Here is an 18,881-nt window from a genome sequence, read left to right as displayed (position 1 = left end):
AGAGGTTGTCTCTCGAGTATCATAGCCGACATACGTAATAGTTCTTTTAAATTAGAATTTCGTTGTCTTTACATAACTGATTTGGATACTTAAATTTTGGTCTGATTATGATTCTTCTAGTCTCTAAATGCTCCACATTTTGCATTGTTGTCAGGATTCTTTCTGATATGAGAACACTTTCAGCAGATTGGATGGCAAATACTAGTAAGCCAGAGACTGAAATGCAGTCATATCCGCATAGTGGTGAAGAAAGCAGAGGGACCCTATTTTATCCAAGGCCAGTAGCACCAACATCTGCTCAGGTTTCCTTATATTTTCTGATTTGGGATTTCAATGTCGTAAAGTACATTTCAAGTGCAAATTCTCATTATTGTTAAACACATGACACGCATAAATGATGTATCAATATTCTTACTAACTCTAAATATTGCTCTGGGTGGAAGTGCTCCTTTAATGATTTGTGGTCTCTTATCTCATCTGAATACTGGAGACATCTGACACAAGAGATTTAAGTGGCCAAAGTGAGAGTTAATTAGTATCTCTCTTTATAAGCTTCATTGTCCCTTGTACATGCATTGTCATGATCTAAGTAGTGGTGGATGGGAATCTTCCGTTACTTATCTAATATAATTCTACCATATGATAATTAATTATTTCGGCATGCTTTGATTAGTTTGCATTTAGAGTTTCACATCCGTGGTATGTCTAAAGTATCTTTTAGTACTATATTATTCATTTTTTCTCAAGATAGAAGTAACTTTTGAAATCAAACTTGCAACTTTGAATCTCTCCATGTAGTGGTGCTTTTTTTCCTCTATAAGCTATTGCCAAATTGATAGCAACTAGCAAACTGATAATGATGAAAGTGATTATATCAAAAAGAGATATACATCAAATGCATCTACCTTGGATATTGGGTATACTGTATGTTACTCTTATCAAAGCTTGACTTCTCCCTTTTGTCAGGTCCATTGCTTGCAGTTCCTCATATATGAAGTGGTTTCCGGTGGCAACATGCGGAAGCCTGGTGGTATTTTCGGAAATAGTGGTTCTGAAATACCTATCAATGACTTGAAACAGCTGGAGACATTCTTCTACAAGCTTGGTTTTTTCTTACATGTATTAGACTACACAGGTATCTATCTATACTATGTTATTTGTCTCCTTTAAGGCAGACAAACATTCTTGATCTTTTTCATTAATGTGCAAGTTAGGTTTAGGACTGTTGGTGATACTGTACTTAGTTAAAGTCACTTGCATGTACAAGAGCATATGAGTTCTTCTGTATCATCACTCTGGCCTTCATATGCCACTGCTTTATGTTTCCTCTCCTGGCTCCTCTAATGATTTTGAGCATATAACAGTGTTTATTTTGTAATATATCTTCCTAAGCATACTCCAATTCCATGCACTCCCTGCAGCTACCCTAGGAACTTTGACCGATCTTGGTTTCTTATGGTTTAGAGAATTCTATCTGGAGTCTTCTCGTGTTATACAGGTATGTAAGTGTGAACTTGCTTGATGATATTTTTATTTTGCGTAGTCAAATTCTAATTTGCTAGAAGTTTTGGTGTTGGTGGTATGTCAATGGATTTCAACTTCACAAGTAAAGGCTCATTTCGTAATACATATCAGTATCCATATATTCCTTTCGCGTGCATTGACATCAGGATGCTCCCTGGATCTTCTTAACATCTTAAAAGTTGTGCCGAAACAACAAAAGATTGTACAGAAAAGACTTTGCCTAGTTCTTCTCAAGCTTTCATGGCTATTTCAAGAAATTTTATCCATCTCTATTTACAGTTCCCCATTGAATGCTCCCTTCCATGGATGCTGGTGGATCATGTGATCGAATCTCCAATTATTGGCCTTCTGGAGAGTGCCTTGATGTCATTTGACATCTATAATGATGCTGCTCAGCAAGCATTAGTGATCCTCAAGCAACGTTTTTTATACGATGAAATCGAAGCTGAGGTAACAAAACGTTACATTTGCATATTAATATTGTTGATCCAGGGAAACCCTTTAGGTCATCGTCTCTCCATCTTCCTAACTTCACATATATACATGCAATCTCTATATTCAGCCGATTTTTATGCTGTGAACAACATTCTTAATTCCATCTTATGAAATAAGGAACTCATTATTTTGAATTTCAAGCATTGTTGTCACCTTGGAGATATGCTCACGTCATACTTAAACTACGTTTGGTTTAAGATATTGTAATGTCAATTATGCTTTAGGAAATCTAGTTTAGTCGTCTCAATAGAAAGCAATCTTCCTTGTGTGAATTAAAGGCTATTACAGAACCTTTTGTTTTCCATATTTTCTCCAGGTAGACAATTGTTTTGATATATTTGTCTTGAAGTTGTGTGAGACCATTTTTACTTACTACAAAAGTTGGGCAGCCAGGTACCTCCTTTCTTTACCTTTTGTTTATTTTTTTACTGAATAAGATGGTCTATAAGAAGTTGAGGATCTCCTTCTGCAGTGAGCTACTTGATCCATCATTTCTCTTTGCCATAGACATTGGGGAAAAGTTTGCAGTCCAGCCAATGAGATTCGTAGCTCTTTTAAAAACGACTAGAGTGAAGGTACATATAAACTTATAGTCTGTATATGGTCATGAACTTATCTGTTTTACCAGGGTTCATCATTTTTCTTATGTCCAGTGGGAGTGGGTTCAACTAGTACTCAAGCAAACTCATTTTCTCTGGTCTATGGAATTTTCCAAATTTGCATTTGCTACCATTCTTCAAATCGAACACGAGTAAGCTTCAGCTGTGACATTCAAAGATGACCTATACCAATTATCCTTAGCCTGTGTAACCAAGTGTTCCTGAATACCTTGTTCCTTGCACCGTAACTGAACAGAGGAGGACCAAGATAAATAGTTCACACTACCTCCTATCAAAGGTTCTGTGGTGATGCCATTGTTAGAGTTATTGGTGCCATAGATTTAGTGCTAAACATATCAAATCTAAGAGATATGAAAATAAATCTCTGTGTGAAAAAGAAAGGTCTGGAAAAGAACCCAAAGAATAGATCTAGAAAACGGAAAACTGCTTGTTGTCTTACTGGAAAATTAGATTTCACCACCGGAAACTGGTCAAAATGGGAAAAAAATTAAATGGGTAGGACCGTAGTGCTATGGCGAACCTATTGAAAATAGGAGTTTGCCGTAAAAGTGATTGGAGAACACCGCAGACAAGAATTTTGATTGTAATGGTGGTATTGGTATATGCACAATACCATTGGAGAGTGTTAGAATCTTGGAATAGTGGAGCTTTTGCAGGATAAATGCTTAACAATTTTGTTCTCTTCTTTTATTCTTGTTGTCTTTAAGGAAATCTTTGATACCATGTAAAATTAGGTTTTGGGCCTAACTCACACCATCCCAAAAGTTATTTCAAAAGAATGAGGATTGCCTAAGCCATATAAGGAGACCACTCATCACACCACCTACGCCAAGGGCTGGACATATGGTGCGTAGGCAAGTTTAATTCTTTTTAGGCCCAACATCAGATGGGTCCTGCTCTGACACCATGTGAGAAAACAAGAGTTTGAGAGAGAACTCGGCTTGATTATTCCCACAAGCTATTCGGGTTTAAATAACTACGTTTATATGTCTTAGAAAGGAGAGGAAATCAATACAAATCAATACCTAATTATAATAGGAGTAAATCAAGCTACCTACAATATTTACATATATGCTATAGAATATTTCCAGGATTCTAATAGTTTCTAACACCATTAACATCATGTTTATTCCTGTGGGGTGGGGGGGTGCGGGGGGAGTGGAAACGGAAGAAGACAAGGTCATTTATATATGTCATGCCTCATGTCCAAAAAACCTTTGACCTGGAGACAATGACCTTTTAAAAGCATATGTTGTATTAGTCTACAAAAATTTGAACATTATACTCGGGGTACCATTCATTTAAAGGAGATGCATCCATTTTGACCAGTTGTTGCTTTTTTTTAGATACCCGGTCATTTTACTCATTCTCCCTTTCTACATCATTTTTATATTTATGTTCTAAAGTTGGACTTGTATATGAGAATCTTGGTTTACCTACATTATGTTCGTTTCTATGGTGTTCATTTCTAACTGGAATTCTTTTGACATGCAGCTTCTAGGTCGGACCATCAACTTGAGAAGTTTGATTGCTGATAGGATGAACAAAATGTTCAGGGATAATCTTGAATTTCTGTTTGATCGCTTTGAATCACAGGATTTATGTGCTATTGTGGTAAATACTCTCACATATCTTCTGGATTAACCCAACTGAACATTTCTTATCTCTTGATAGAAAAAAATAAAGACTTACTCTGCTCTCTCTCTGTACATTTATCAGGAGCTGGAAATGTTGCTGGACATCTTGCAACTTACTCATGAATTACTCTCGAAAGACCTTACAATAGATTCTTTCAATCTTATGTTGAACGAGATGCAGGAGAATGTATCCCTTGTTTCTTATTCTAGTCGTCTTGCTTCGCAGGTTTGTCAATATCTCTTTCAATCCTGTGTGAAATTTAGTATGACAGATATTCATATTTATCAATCTCTGTTTTATCTTCTGCTCCCATCTTAACATTTCTTCATGATTCTGGTGATTATGGCTTTAATTACTATATTCTAAGCCCCAAATTCCAGTCAGTTTGAATAATATATATATGTATATCACATAGTTATGAACTTCACTGATTTCCTATATGCATTTTTTATATAAGCAATGAAAAGAGTGACACGCTTGCAGTAGTTATGATTTGAAGAGTTAATGTTGGACCTAATTTTGATACCGTGTCTTCTGAAACCTTAATGATAATTGGTGCAAATTAGTTACTTACCCAATTTTGCTTCTTTTGTAAGTTCTTTCTGGTTTCCGCTCATATTTATAATTTCTGCATAACTTCTTTTAAAAATATTAATGAAAATTTTATCAAAGAATAGCACCCAGAGAGTGCAATGAATAAAGAGTAGAACCCCCAAAATGCATCTTATTACACTAGCTATATGTGAAAAGAACTAAGGAAATAACATCTACTTCCTATATTCTTCTTGTATGTGCATAATGTTAAAAATTGCACCTTCTGTAATGTTGATTTTCATTTTGGGAAAAAAAAGGAAGAAAAGATATGATTACAAGAGTCTAAAGTTGCCTTCTCCTCATGTATAATTAGTGATTTTGATTAGGGAAGAGGTGTTTGGGAGTGGTGGGATTGATGGTTGACGCACTTTCTGTGTGGGGTATGAATAGGAGTGGGGTGACAGAGTGGTACTGGGCTACAAAAAGTGGCAACTTCTCATTCAATTGACGCAAGTGACAAGTACATTTACAGTAAATGATTGGGTATGTAACGGTTTTACGGTGTAATAAGAGGAACTAGAAAACAGAGAACTAGCAAACGTGGTTGACAAATTTAGCAAAAAGGGCGAGAAATCAAATTATGTTTGAACTCAGCATTACTGTTATATATAGTAGTATCATTGTCTTCTCCAATTGGCTCTTTTGAGCAAAGAAATTAAATTGAGGTAGGTTTTTCAAAATTTTCTTCTCCTATAGAGGCATAGTTGTTGATTGATTTCTTCCTCGACTGAGAAACGGATTCATCACCTTTCTTGTTTTAGTTGAGAAGGACAACATGAAACAGGAAACTATAAAGAACTCTTCCTGCACAACAACATAACCTTGTACTTTTCCGAATCATTTCATCTTGAGCAGTGACATGTTTCTGATGTGCTGTCTGTTTGCGACCCTTATTTTGCAGTATGTCAGCTACACTAATATTTAGTTCTACTGTCTAGGTGTGAAATGTTGCACTCAGCTTCATATCAGATATTCTGTAACCCCCCCCAAAGAAAAGAAAGAAGGTAAAAACAGGAAAAGGAAAAAGTAAATAACAAGGAACTGATTACAGTAGGTTCCGTATGCAAATCGGGGAAAAACAATGCCTACTAGGGTACACAGATGCAGAAATACAACCTATCATTTTGATTACTGCAAGGTCTGCAATTTCATTAGAAAGGACCTGCTGCAAGTTGTCCATTGGTCAACTGAAAAAAGGGTTTATAGATTAAGATTAATGTGCTGTGCATTAGAATAGTGCTAGTTTTATCATCAGTACAGTGGCCTATCCTTGGTTGTCCTCATTTGTGCAGGACACTTGAACGATCAACCTGTTTACATGGATTATTGGATAACTGCCTATTCTATATTCTCAAATTTTATTCCCTGATGTGTGCTAATTTTCCTTCCTGAATTTTATAAAGCACCATGGACGAATTGTTTTCCTGTTAACCTTTCTAATTTAATTAAGAATCCTGATAAGAAAGTTGTCAATGCCGGAACATCAAGATACTTATTTTGCTCTTGGTGTGCTCTAGATTTGGACAGAAATGCAAAATGACTTCTTGCCAAATTTCATCCTCTGCAATACTACTCAGCGTTTTGTCCGATCAGCACGAGTGCCCCCTGTTCCTGTCCAGAAGCCTTCGGTTCCTTATGCAAAGCCAAATTTCTACTGTGGAACTCCTGTAAGAAATTATTTCCTTGACACTTTCCTGATGTTATTATCTAATACATTGTTACTCTTTAAATAGTGTTTTCTGCTGTTACCATATTCAGGCTACTATAATCTACTTAGTTCTTCAGTTGCAACTATTCTCTTTTTCTTTTTCCTGCAGTTGTTCATTGTATTCTCAGTTGTATGTTATGAATGTTGCTTTTCAGCTGAAGAAATGATATCTGAATCTTACTAATGCAATTTGAGAAAATGAGCTTAAAACTGATCAAATGAGGGTGCAAGTAGAAAACACAGAGGAAAAGAAGAGGCCAATAGGTGTCTCTGCACATGCCTCAGTGTAGGTGCGACATTTTGATAATTGAATGTGCTAAAAGGAGATGAGTCATCTAAATTCTTGTTGCATGAAGTTGTTTCACAAAACCAATGATCTCTCTGAATGAGTGGCACTAACTAGAGACAGAATACAATAGCAGCAAATGATCTGTATAAAAGATACCAACTAGTTGTACTTAGGTTTAGCTTTTGTAGATTCTATTACATTCAGTCATGGATCTGTAAGGAGTTTTAGTCTAGTTCGAGAGTTGTATTCACTGTAGCGGTAGATGTGGAATTTGAAGTATTCAAGGTTCCGAAAGCCTAATTTGCTTACACTCTCTCTGGTTCATTTTTGTTTTTTTGATAAGGTAAATGAGTTCATTATTTCTTGCCCCAAACTCGCCCTTATGCAAGTAGCATACCAAAGATAGAAAACCTACAAAAACATATGGTTTTCTATGAAAGACACCCACACCCAATCCTTTACAACAAGGAATCATGGGTGCACCAAAAATGAATAAGAGGCTACTCCTCCAATTCTCAAAATTCATCTGTACCCCTTCGAAAGCTCTCCTATTTCTATCTCCAGATACACACATAAGTGCTAGTGACGCAACTGTCCAAGCCTTGTGTCTTTTCCTCCTACCACGGCTCCAGGTGAACATGAACTACTTTCCTATTCTTGACATCTTCCATGACATGCCAAACAAATTAAGTATTTTCAACCATAAAATCTAGGCAAAATGACATTGTAGAAGGAGATGATTGATATCTTCACCTGCTTCCTTGCACATAAAATACCAACTAACACTAGCCTTCCGCTTCCTTACATTTTTGGCTGTCAAAATCTCTCCTTTAGCTGCAACCCAATCGGAATCCAAATCGAGCCAAGTGGAAAGGCAACCTTCTCTTTGATAAAAAGGTTCTCATAGAAAGACTTGACAAAAGAAGCATTGTCATTCCCCAAACCCCGCCTCCGAATATCATGGCTATCAAAAGACTTATATTGTTTGTGAAGTAAATCTAATAGTCTTTAGAATTCAATTACCTCCCAATCATGGAAATTCCTCCTGAACCTTGGGTTCCAGAATACCTTACTATCATGTATCCTTCGGATTTGTTAAATTGTCAGCTACTTTTGGTACGATACTATATGCATGTTGGGGAAATCATCTTTCAACGTGTTGTCCTCAAAATTTAACTCTCCCACCATCTCCTATTTTCTTTCAAGTCTGGGACCATCTGTATGTAATTTTTCAATGACATTATATCTTCTATGACTATTAATCTTTGAAAAGATCTAGTGTTGTCTTCATCATTCAACCACCTTACCCTGGACTTTTTCCCTCTTTTAAGTTTATTCTCATATATGCTATGCAAATTACTTTTTGTTTATATTTATATTTTTCATACCCAAGAGAGATCTTCAAGTATCTTAAGTCCAAATTAAGGATACAGGGTCATAGACGATAAGATCGCACACTATATTGGAGTTGGGTGGGTGAAATGGAGGCTCACCTTTGGAATACTATGTGATGAGAATGTGTCGCCAATGCTTAAAGGTAAGTTTTATATGGTGGTGGCTAGACCTGCACTATTATGTGGGCAAAGTGTTGGCCACCCAAGAATGTCCATATTCAGAAGATGAAGTTAGCGAAGATGAGGATGCTCAGATGGATGTGTGAACATACTAGGAGAGATATGATTAAGAATAAATATACATGACAAGGTGGGAGTGGCTTCTGTCGAGGGAAACAAGACTGAGTTGGTTTGGACATGTGAAGAAGAGTTGCAAGGATATGTGGCAGTGAAGAGGTGTGAGAGGTTGACTGTTGCTTCCAAATGCTCACACAAGTGTACGTGGTCGTGCAAGTAATATAGTGGCCCTAAAAGAGCCCGATTATCGAACACAAAGGACTTGTTGATTAATTATTTTTACTAAATTATACTAGTCTAATAATTTATTTAAGAGTGCCAAAAGAATTTGATTTATAAATAAAAGAATGTAAGTTTAAATACTAAGATTACCTTGCTATGATTGGAGAAATTCCAAAGCTGCAACCTACATAGAATTCATGCATAGTATCTCATCTAACAGACATCAATTGTTATCAAATCATTGATTACAGGGTTAAATATATGACCATGATCTCCCGACCTCTAATCACCTATTGTAATTGGCAGCCTAACTACATCATTGAGCGGGGATAGACTAAACCAATTACGGAGCATTAAGTTTTCATCTTGTCTATTAACCAAGCAAGGTCTCTAGGTATATCCCTATCCTAGACATAAATTCAACCCTACTTCTAGAGAAGATCATGCTCCTTTTGTACCACGTTCTATCCTCTTATTCCTCTTCGGAGTTCAATTGGGACAAAACAATTATTTTAATGGTGGTCAATCACGAAATACTAAATTAAGAAAAGAGTAATTCAAACGATAACTAATATCAACCATCAAAATTAATAATATTCAAACATCCCGTAGCCACAACCCTAGAAGAAGGGTCTTTAGCTACTAATGCCTAGGAAAAGAAAAAGAATAAAAGAACCCTCAAAAGTATAATCACTTCTCTCCAAAGTATCTCTCCAGTATCCCTTAATAATTATTCTTATGGACTATTTGTAGATGTGAAAACCCTAAATAAAATAAATTAAGTCCAAAACAAATTGGGAATCCAAAAACCAAACGGAATTAGATTCCGCCTAAAATAGTTATGCGCCGCCCATGTTTTGTTGTTGCTGCCTTTACTGGCTGCCAAGTGGCAGCAGTGTTATAATGAAAGTGAATTTCTCTACGCTGCACTTTCATATATATAAAATATCATTATATTCAATTTAACCCATTAAGCTGCATACTTGATTTCCTTCTTCAACCTTCCATCTTTAATTCCTTTTAGTTAGAAACTTCTTCATCTTCACACCAATTTAATCCTACAAATAAAATATACTATTAAGCACAATCCATAAAATCCATGCTCAAAAAGGACAAATATAAATACTAAATGTGAGGCAAATAATGATTAAAAATATATATTTTTGGCCTCACATCAGTGGCAATAGCAGGAGTTAGGAGAGGTAGAAGTAGGCTGAAGAAAAATCAAGGAAGGTGATTAGGGAAGGTGATTAGACATGACATGACACAACTTCAGGTGACTGATGACATAATCTTAGATAGGAAGGTATGGTGGTCGAGGATTAGCGTAGAAAGTTAGTAGGTAGTTGAGTCTTATCGTATTTGTAGTAGTATAATTTAGGTGTCCCGTAGTTTCTATGCTTGTTTTGTACATTCCTTTTATGTTGCTACACTTGTTTTGTACATTGCTATTTTGTTGGTCTCTTTTTTTTCTTACTTTCCTGTGTCGATTACATTTCTTTTGAGCCAAGGATCTATCGGACACAACCTCTCTACCCCGCCAAGGTAGAAATGAGGTCTGCGCACATGCTACCCTCCCATACCCCACTTGTAGGATTTTCACTGGGTATGTTGTTGTATAATTATATTTTCAGTGTATCTTGAATAGACCGGATACAATTACTTCCCATGATATTTATATTATTTCATAGTGTAATAATCCTTCCCTTGTTTATTGTTCTTGCTGTAGGATCTGAATTCTGCTTACCAGAGCTTTGCTCGATTGTATTGTGGGTTTTTTGGTGTGCCTCACATGTTTTCTCTAGTCAAGCTCTTGGGATCTAGGTCACTTCCTTGGCTTATCCGAGCCCTTTTGGATAATATATCGAACAAGGTAAACAGATTTTTGACAATTACTAGTCTATTGCGATGCTGTTCTGCAATATTATTTCAGTATTCATGTCGCTGTACCATAACCATTGATTTATCATATTTTTTCTTTATTTAATAATCATCCTGCTGACTTTGAGATCATATAAATGACAATATTTGTAGATTCATCTGTCTGCAATTTGTTACATATCATCATTACAATCTCTGTTTCAAATTCTAATGCATCCCAAATTCTTGTCCAGATTACTACCGTTGAACCAATGATTACTGGACTGCAAGAAGCTTTGCTGAAGTCTATAGGGTTACTTCCATTTGATGGTGGTATATCAGGTTAGTTTTACATAATGTAGCAAAGTGTGACCTCCAAAGGGATCTTTTTTAGTCGAGTAATATGCTTTATTGACAAAGGACGAAAGTACATATATACAAGAAGTATGCACGAGCGGAAAAACTTATAGAGTGATATGGTTTTCTACAAACAACACCCGATCTTCTATACCTATGGAACCTCGTGGGTGCCCCAAAAGGAAATAAGGCACAAGAGGCTATTCCCCAATTGTGCAAAATCCTTTTCTTTTCCATCAAAACTCTCCTATTTCTTTCTCCCCATATGGTCCACACGAGTGCTAGGGAGCAACATCCCGCACCTTGCATTTTTTCAGGAAAGGTACCAGTGAGACTGTACTATCCTGGAGTTTTGGTTCAACCCATAATCACTGTCCTTCGAACTTGATTATCGGATGAATGAATCTAATATTGGTGGAAGTACATAAAAACTTAATAGAAATGCTGTGTTTTGGAGAATCATATTGTCTGGAATTTTCTACTTTTGTATGCATGAATATGCGAGACATTTTCAATCTCAACAATAAATGATTAAATTTATCCCAAAAAATATAATTATTATTTTATAATCTGTTCTTTCCCCCTTGTTAAGTGGTTATTATTGTTCGAGATCTCAAGGTAATGTGATTGGTTTTCGGATGCTTAGGATGCATGAGGCTTGCCAAGGAGCATCTTAGCTGCTGGCATTCAAAGTCTGAACTCAAAGCTGAAGTCCTTTGTGGAATCAAGGAGATTGGTAGCATATTGTACTGGATGGGACTTCTTGATATTGTATTGGTACTCTTCCTGAGCTTCTCACTCTAAACATTGCATGGAGAAATGATAGATTACAGTATTGTTTGGTGGAAGTACCGATTGCACATGTTGATCTGACACTCTTCAAACAAATATATTTAGTATAGCCTTGTTACCTTTATTTTTCCTTATACCCTCTTTGACAACTCTATTATTGCTATCGAAGACATGGCAGAATCAATAAGTAAATTATCCTCTAAGACAATGTAACAGGTAGTTGGTTAGCCAAATAAAGGATAAGGTTAAGGGTCAATGCATAAGAGTACATGTTTAACTCAGGATAAATGATGGATTAGTGATCTGCCATGGTATTGAAGTCTGGAAGTTATGTGAAGATGTGATTAGGTTTTAGAAGACTACTATACAACAACAACAGCCCAGTTGTAATCTCACAGCTGGGGTCTGGGATGGACAGGGTGGTGTATACACAGTCTTACTTACCCCTACCTTGTGAAGATAGAGAGATTGACCTTCAACTCAGGTGAAGAAAAAATGAAGTACACAAAGGAAACACAGTAGTGAACCAGTCATGTTGAAACATGATGAAGAAGAGAACAGTAGAGCAAAAAATACTACAGTAACCGAAGCAAAGAAAACAACAGATAACAATAAATTCAAAGAATAAAACATTAGGAGAGTGATAAATACTGTAAAGGGAAACTAGACAGTGCTTGACTACCTACTAACATTCTTCCCTAATCCTCATCCTCCATATCCTCCTTTCTAGAGTCATGTCCTCGGTAAGCTGCACATGAGCCACGTCTTGTCCTGTCTAATCGCGACCAGTTCATGCTAGTATTTTGACTTGTATACCTGGGCACATCCAAATTCTCCGGGTTTTGAGACTAATTACCCGCATTTAGTGAACTCAATCCTAGCTCGAAAGTACAGTGTGAGTGTGTTACAGGATTTTACACTATTTCTCACCTTTTTGACTTCCCTTGATTCCAAAACCTTGAACTCCACCGTGACCAAATTGTGGCTCTCGCCTCCCAACAACTTTGTTGCTCGTCTCTCTCACTTACTACAGCTTGGTCCTCCTAGCCCCGTAAAGATCCCATGTTATGACTTCCTCGTCACCAACCAATTCTCAATTTGTCTTTTCGTACAAAATTGTCATTCCCTTTCCCCCCCTCCCCTTATAGTTATCATAATCCCCAAAGGTTCAACAACTTCTTTTCTTTTCCTTGTGAGATTATTTCTAATTCCTAAAGTTCTTTTCTTCCCTTCTATTTGTATGTTATCATTGATCTGAATCTTTATCTTTCATTTTTGTTATTACATGGATAAGGAATAATCTAAACATAAATTGTATCAAACGATGAAAATTTCGATGAATATAAAGACAAAAGTTCTCTATCTTTACATTGTGAAAACTTCTTTCCATATTAGAAATGCTAAGTGTATTGTCAATACAACACCAAGAAAGTGCTGTCAAAAGTATTTCCAGGTCATAAAGCAAAAGTATATGGGAGTCTAATTTCCAAATAATCTACCATATGCGCTGGAGTGGTATGCCACTATGTTTTTTTCCTATTGTCTCCCCCTCTGATATTCCAGCATTTCAGTCTCTTTGCATAATCCCAACATGTTCAGGAATAGCTCTATATTTGATCACTAGGGCGATGATGCAAAAAAGGCGATTCACACTCTCAGGTTTATACTCACATAAGCACTTTAACACAACTGAATCTCTCTTCCTTGAAACTTAAATCTTTATTTGTAAAATATATGAAAATTGTATTAAAAATGAATTTTTTGATGAAATATCAGGACAAAAGTTCTTTACCTTTACAAAAAATGCGGAATCTTATTTTTTAAGAAATGGCAAGTGTTTTGTTAATACAGCACCAAGAAAGTGCTGCCAAAAGTATTTACAGGTAATAAACAAAAAGTATAGTCCTGGTGAATCTAACGTGTCTTTCAATTCGATCCCTACTTCAGCATCACATAAAAAGTACTCTTTATACCAAGATAAAAACAAACATAAACAGTTCATTTTGATCTTCTGAATGTAGTTGCCTCTTTCTTCAAAGCATCTATCGTTTCCTTCCCTCCAAACAATCCAATACATGTATGCTATAATGGTGGCCACCATTTCTTTTGCCTGTTGTCTCTCCCTCTAATATTCCCACCCTTAGGTAGGTCACTGGTGCCTCTAGCATTATGCATTTGAGTCCCTTCATTTTGGGGAATATCTTCCTAAGTAGATCAGTACGCGGTGACCTCATGTCGTACATTTATGTCCTGTGTATTGAAGTAAATTGTTCTTGGACCATTGAATTACAATTATCTCAAGGTTCTTTTCAGTTATTAACTTATTTTGCATGAAAAGTGATTGTATTTATTGTTGTGATAGTGACACAATATTCCACAAAGAGGAGTTTCTAAAAGCTAATGTATTATGCATTTAACAGAGAGAAGTCGATACCCGCCAGTTTATGCAAACTGCTCCTTGGTTGGGATTGATTCCTGGTGCTGATGGGCAAATATTGCACTCTCAAGAAGGGGGAGATAGCCCTATGGTCACTCTGTTTAAATCTGCAACTACTGCAACCATGTCCAACCCTAACTGCACAAATCCAACATCATTTCACACGATATCAAGACAAGCAGAAGCTGCCGGTACGTACCCGTTCAATATCCAGCCTTTTAATGAGCTCGTCAATATAATTTCAGACATGTTAAACAACTTGTTATGGCATCTTAAGGCTGATATCCTAGGAAGCTTGTCATGGTCCAAGTTTCTCTGGCACATTTCTCATTGGACTATGTCTTTATGATGCATAGTACCATGACGCTCACAGACTTTTCCTCTTGTAGAAGAGAAATTTAATGAAATGCACAGGAAAGCTCTAGGATATAAACGTTTGAGAATCAACATCTATATGAATACTCACGTACCATATTTCTCTATTTTAATATTACGTTTGAGAATATTTGCAAGTTTTAAAAAGGTTTATTAGATAATTGGGAGCCAAAAGACAACGGGAACTTGCGTATTAGATATGGACCCGGAAAGATACTGCAAACTTGCCATACCTCGTCTTTCTTAGTATTTTGGAATCATTTCCATTGCCATGTTCTACTAGTTCTGAAGCCATTTGCTTTTAAGATCAAAGGAGAAAACTGGATTGGTTCTCGTGGCGGAAAGTGTCTCTAAGTAAAATATAAAATTGATATTGTCGAGCTGCAAGCTCTATAGTAGTAAGATATGCTCCCTTTCTTTCGTCACTTCCAAATTTTTACCGAATTTAATGAGTGGAAGATTTTGATGCACTTAAGTTTCACAAGGAGCAGAGGATTACAAATGTTTTACAATACAAGTGTTTGACTTGCTAGTTTTGAGCTATAAAGTTCAATATAGAAAAGGGACCAACAATCTGGCAGCTGATACTTTGTCAAATAAATTTGAATAACATATTAATGCACTTCCAACGGTGCTCCACAACTTGATTAGGTGAATGAGGTAATTGACAATTATGACAGAGATAAGGAAGGGAAATAATACTCTTTATATGCTTGTGTAGTAAGTACCGTGATGAGATATGGATAGGGAGTAAGGATGGACCAAGGATGTGGTCATGTGGCAACTACTTAATGTGATCCATTCTTCATCTCTTGGGGGTCACTCCACATCCAAGTAATATAACAGAGGTTTAGGATAGTTTTCTTTTTATTCACCAGGATAGATGAAAACCATAGTGAGGGTAATAGTATGGCATGTCAGCAATGCAAGACAGAATGTGCCATATCCTGACTTTATCCAGCCTTTATGTGTCTCTGACGGGATTTGGCAACATGTAACTATGGATTTCCTAGAGGACTGCAGATGGAAATGATATTGTGATGGAGACCATTAGTTGTGTTGAAGTAGGTAACCATTTCATCTAAAAACTTAAGTTGTCAGAGAGATCATAAAGACTTAATTTTGTATTTAACATGGTCCCTCACGTGCGAGCCTGATTCTTTTTTCTTGGCCCAAATACATTGATTTTTTTTATAATGGTGGTGGTGAGAATCGAACCTAGGACCTTTGTCTTCTTTGATACCATGTTAGAAATGATAGAAATGAGAAAAGACACAGGAGGAAGACTAGAGAATGTAATGATTGATCATTACCTTAAGTTGCTGGGTATTTAAATAGTTAGTACACCTCCTAAACTAGGTAACAAATCTAAATTGCATAATTACAAAGAAATAGTATCTCTGTTATTGCTTCTAATTAATCGAAACATAATTATCATATTGACACCACTACATGATTCTACCATATATACACAATATACTTAACACTGCCCTCTAAGATGGTGCATACAAATCGTGTGTATCAAGCTACTTATAAATGCAACTAATTGAGGGACCAATAAGGTATTTGGTGAAAATATCCTCAAGTTGATCACTTGATTTCAAAAATTGATGCCATATGCAAGCAACTTGATCATCCATACAAGTTCCATCTGATTGTTTTGTCTAACTTCAATCCTTTGATCAACTATTTGATCCAAACTAGTTCGCAAGTTGCCAATTACCGCGCTCAGCTCAGAGGTCTAGCAGGTTCATTTTATCCACGTGAGTTGAATCCCACTTTGCCCAATCGCTTATAGTATTCTTTTGATACTTCACAATGTTTTTATACCTTAGATATATGGATCAATACAAGCAAAGCATTACCACAATTCCACGCTATTATCGTTTTTCTCTATTTTAATTAACTAGCTTCATTATTTATCATTTTATGTTAACCAGCCCGACCCATCACTATGTGGGTTGTCGGCTGATCTTCTTTTTCTAAAATATGTAATTTTATAATTTAAATTCCAATTTAAAAATGTTACATAAATATTTACACGACAATATTTCATGGTGTTACTACTTCTAACCAACTCTCAAAATCACCAGCAAAATATTCTCATAATACTTACTCATATTTAGTTTGGTTTTTCAAGTAAAGATTTGATTGTACGAGTTCAATCTGAAAATTACTGCTATCCTATACAAATATTTTGGGTACACTGTACAAGAAAATGATCTTGTTAAACAGAAGTTTTTGCGAAACTAAATGTGAAATTAGGTCTTAGGCATAACTCACACCCCAAAAGCTTAGCTCAAAGGGAGGAGGATTGTCCAAGCCTTATAAGGAGTCCACCCATCTCATTAACCATTGATGTGAGACTTTTTGTCATTCTTTAACACTAAATAACTTTTGACTTGATACAACTCGAAGATATTGTGTTTTTGTTATTTACATATTTTATAAACATAAGTTTGTATTTAAATTTTAATTTTAATACTTGGGCTTTGGACTTGGTAATATCAATAAATGATGGTTTAAGTAGAGTTTTTAGTTTGAACTCTTGTTATTTTTAGTACCCGACTTTTTTTCAATATCTATTCTTTATTTATCCAATAGGACGGCCTTGTCCACCTCGCTCAGGCCTCGCAAGCTACTGGGCTTACTTGGGCTGCGCTAAGAAAATTCACTCTTAATGATCCAGAAATCACAATCTAACCATATTAAATCACGGGTTGAGCTAGGCCATCCTAGTGAGCCTAGCCTATATTGAGTGCTCTATACTTTTCATCTTCTACCTCGCATAAAATAATACATAATTTTCATTTTTCTCATAACTTATACATGTATTAGTTATGGGAAAAAGAGAGGCATGAGCCAGACATTGTATTAGCAATGCAATGTTTTATGTGGAAAATAGAAAACACCAACCAAAAGTTGTATAACTTATGTTAAATTCTATGTACAGATCAATTTTTCCACTTTTGTAACCAACCAATGTATAAAAGTTATGCTAGTTTTAATACATTAGTAACTCATCTCTAATCAACAACCAAACGAAAAGAGTGATTAAGGGGAGAGTTGATCGTGTTAATTGACTTAGCATGATTATATTAGAACAGATATTGTCTTTACGTAATTAGTTATAGGTTTTATTGTATGATTACCCCTCCTCATGGGATGTAAAAATATAAAGAAGCCTTCTCTTCTTTCTCAAATTCTTCAGCTTTATTCTTGTATTGTTTAAAAGCATTTCCACTTTCCATTTCGTTTCAGATTTGTTGTACAAAGCCAATATTAATACTGGAAGTGTGTTGGAATATGCCCTTGCTTTTACAAGTGCTGCATTAGATAAATACTGCAGTAAATGGAGTGCAGCCCCAAAGACGGGTTTTATTGATATTACTACTTCAAAGGACTTCTACCGGATTTTCAGTGGACTTCAAATCGTAAGATACGATAGTTCATTTGCTTCATTTATTTTATTAAATTTCATTGCACTTATAACTGCCCATTTTAATTGGTTTTAAACACTAATGATACCTCAATATAGCAAATTGTTGTGCACACGTCATGTTGGTCTCTGGTTACAAATTTACCTGATTAATACATCAGCAAGAACTATCAGTTGGACTGTCATAGTTTATGTTAAATCCCTGCAACTTATTACAACTTATTACCAGTAGCTTTTTCTGATTGAGAAAAGAATACCTCTATCCCTTTTGTTTGACCTTTTTCCTACTTTCGTCTAATAGAGAGTCAAGTGTTCAGTGAGTGTCAGAAGAATTGTCTTCTTATGTCATACTAACTTGTTTAGTAATCTGATAGTCAGAGATAATGGAATTATCTTTGGTGTAAACTGTTGATCTAATTTTGTTGTCAACCATAGGAATACCTGGAGGAATCTGTTCAGCTACAATCCAACACTTACGAAATGTTGGGCGATTCAGTTGCCTGGGGTGGATGCACAATAATCTACCTGCTTGGGCAACAATTGCATTTTGAATTGTTTGATTTTTCCCATCAAGTCCTCAATGTTGCTGAGGTGGAGTCTGTAGCAATATCGCCAACACAGAAGAATCCTAATTTCCTCCAGGTATGATTTGCAAATAACCAAATAAATAATGTTTTGAGTTATTTTGAACATGTAGAACTGCATCTGTAAGAATCAAAACTCTACTGCATGTTCTCCTCTTCATGACGGTTTATATTTAATTCAACTAAAATTATTGGAAATAGTGTCAATTATTTTTTTTGTTGTGACACTGCTCTCTCTCTCTCTCTCTCTCTCTCTCTCTCTATCTATCTATCTATCTATCTCTCTCTCTCTCTCTCTCTCTCTCTCTCTCTCTCT

The 18,881-nt window shown here is 35.9% G+C and overlaps 1 protein-coding gene across 3 annotated transcripts in view; it reads left to right on the top strand.

Annotated features, from left to right (window-relative positions):
- Positions 1-18,881, top strand: part of LOC107004613 (protein PIR) — a 43,526-nt gene that overhangs the window by 22,154 nt on the left and 2,491 nt on the right. For all 3 annotated transcript variants that reach the window (XM_015202887.2, XM_015202886.2, XM_015202888.2), the window contains 15 exons: positions 155-302; positions 967-1,135; positions 1,422-1,498; positions 1,804-1,974; positions 2,336-2,412; positions 2,492-2,594; positions 4,134-4,253; positions 4,359-4,502; positions 6,389-6,538; positions 10,451-10,594; positions 10,836-10,923; positions 11,585-11,715; positions 14,151-14,358; positions 17,804-17,976; positions 18,417-18,623. In XM_015202887.2, the coding sequence (XP_015058373.1) occupies positions 155-302; positions 967-1,135; positions 1,422-1,498; positions 1,804-1,974; positions 2,336-2,412; positions 2,492-2,594; positions 4,134-4,253; positions 4,359-4,502; positions 6,389-6,538; positions 10,451-10,594; positions 10,836-10,923; positions 11,585-11,715; positions 14,151-14,358; positions 17,804-17,976; positions 18,417-18,623 (2,110 nt within the window). The remainder of the gene's footprint in view (positions 1-154; positions 303-966; positions 1,136-1,421; positions 1,499-1,803; positions 1,975-2,335; positions 2,413-2,491; positions 2,595-4,133; positions 4,254-4,358; positions 4,503-6,388; positions 6,539-10,450; positions 10,595-10,835; positions 10,924-11,584; positions 11,716-14,150; positions 14,359-17,803; positions 17,977-18,416; positions 18,624-18,881) is intronic.

The sequence above is a fragment of the Solanum pennellii genome, chromosome 11, assembly GCF_001406875.1.
Source record: "Solanum pennellii chromosome 11, SPENNV200".
Lineage (NCBI taxonomy): Eukaryota > Viridiplantae > Streptophyta > Magnoliopsida > Solanales > Solanaceae > Solanum > Solanum pennellii.
This window is presented reverse-complemented; position numbering and strand designations above follow the sequence as displayed.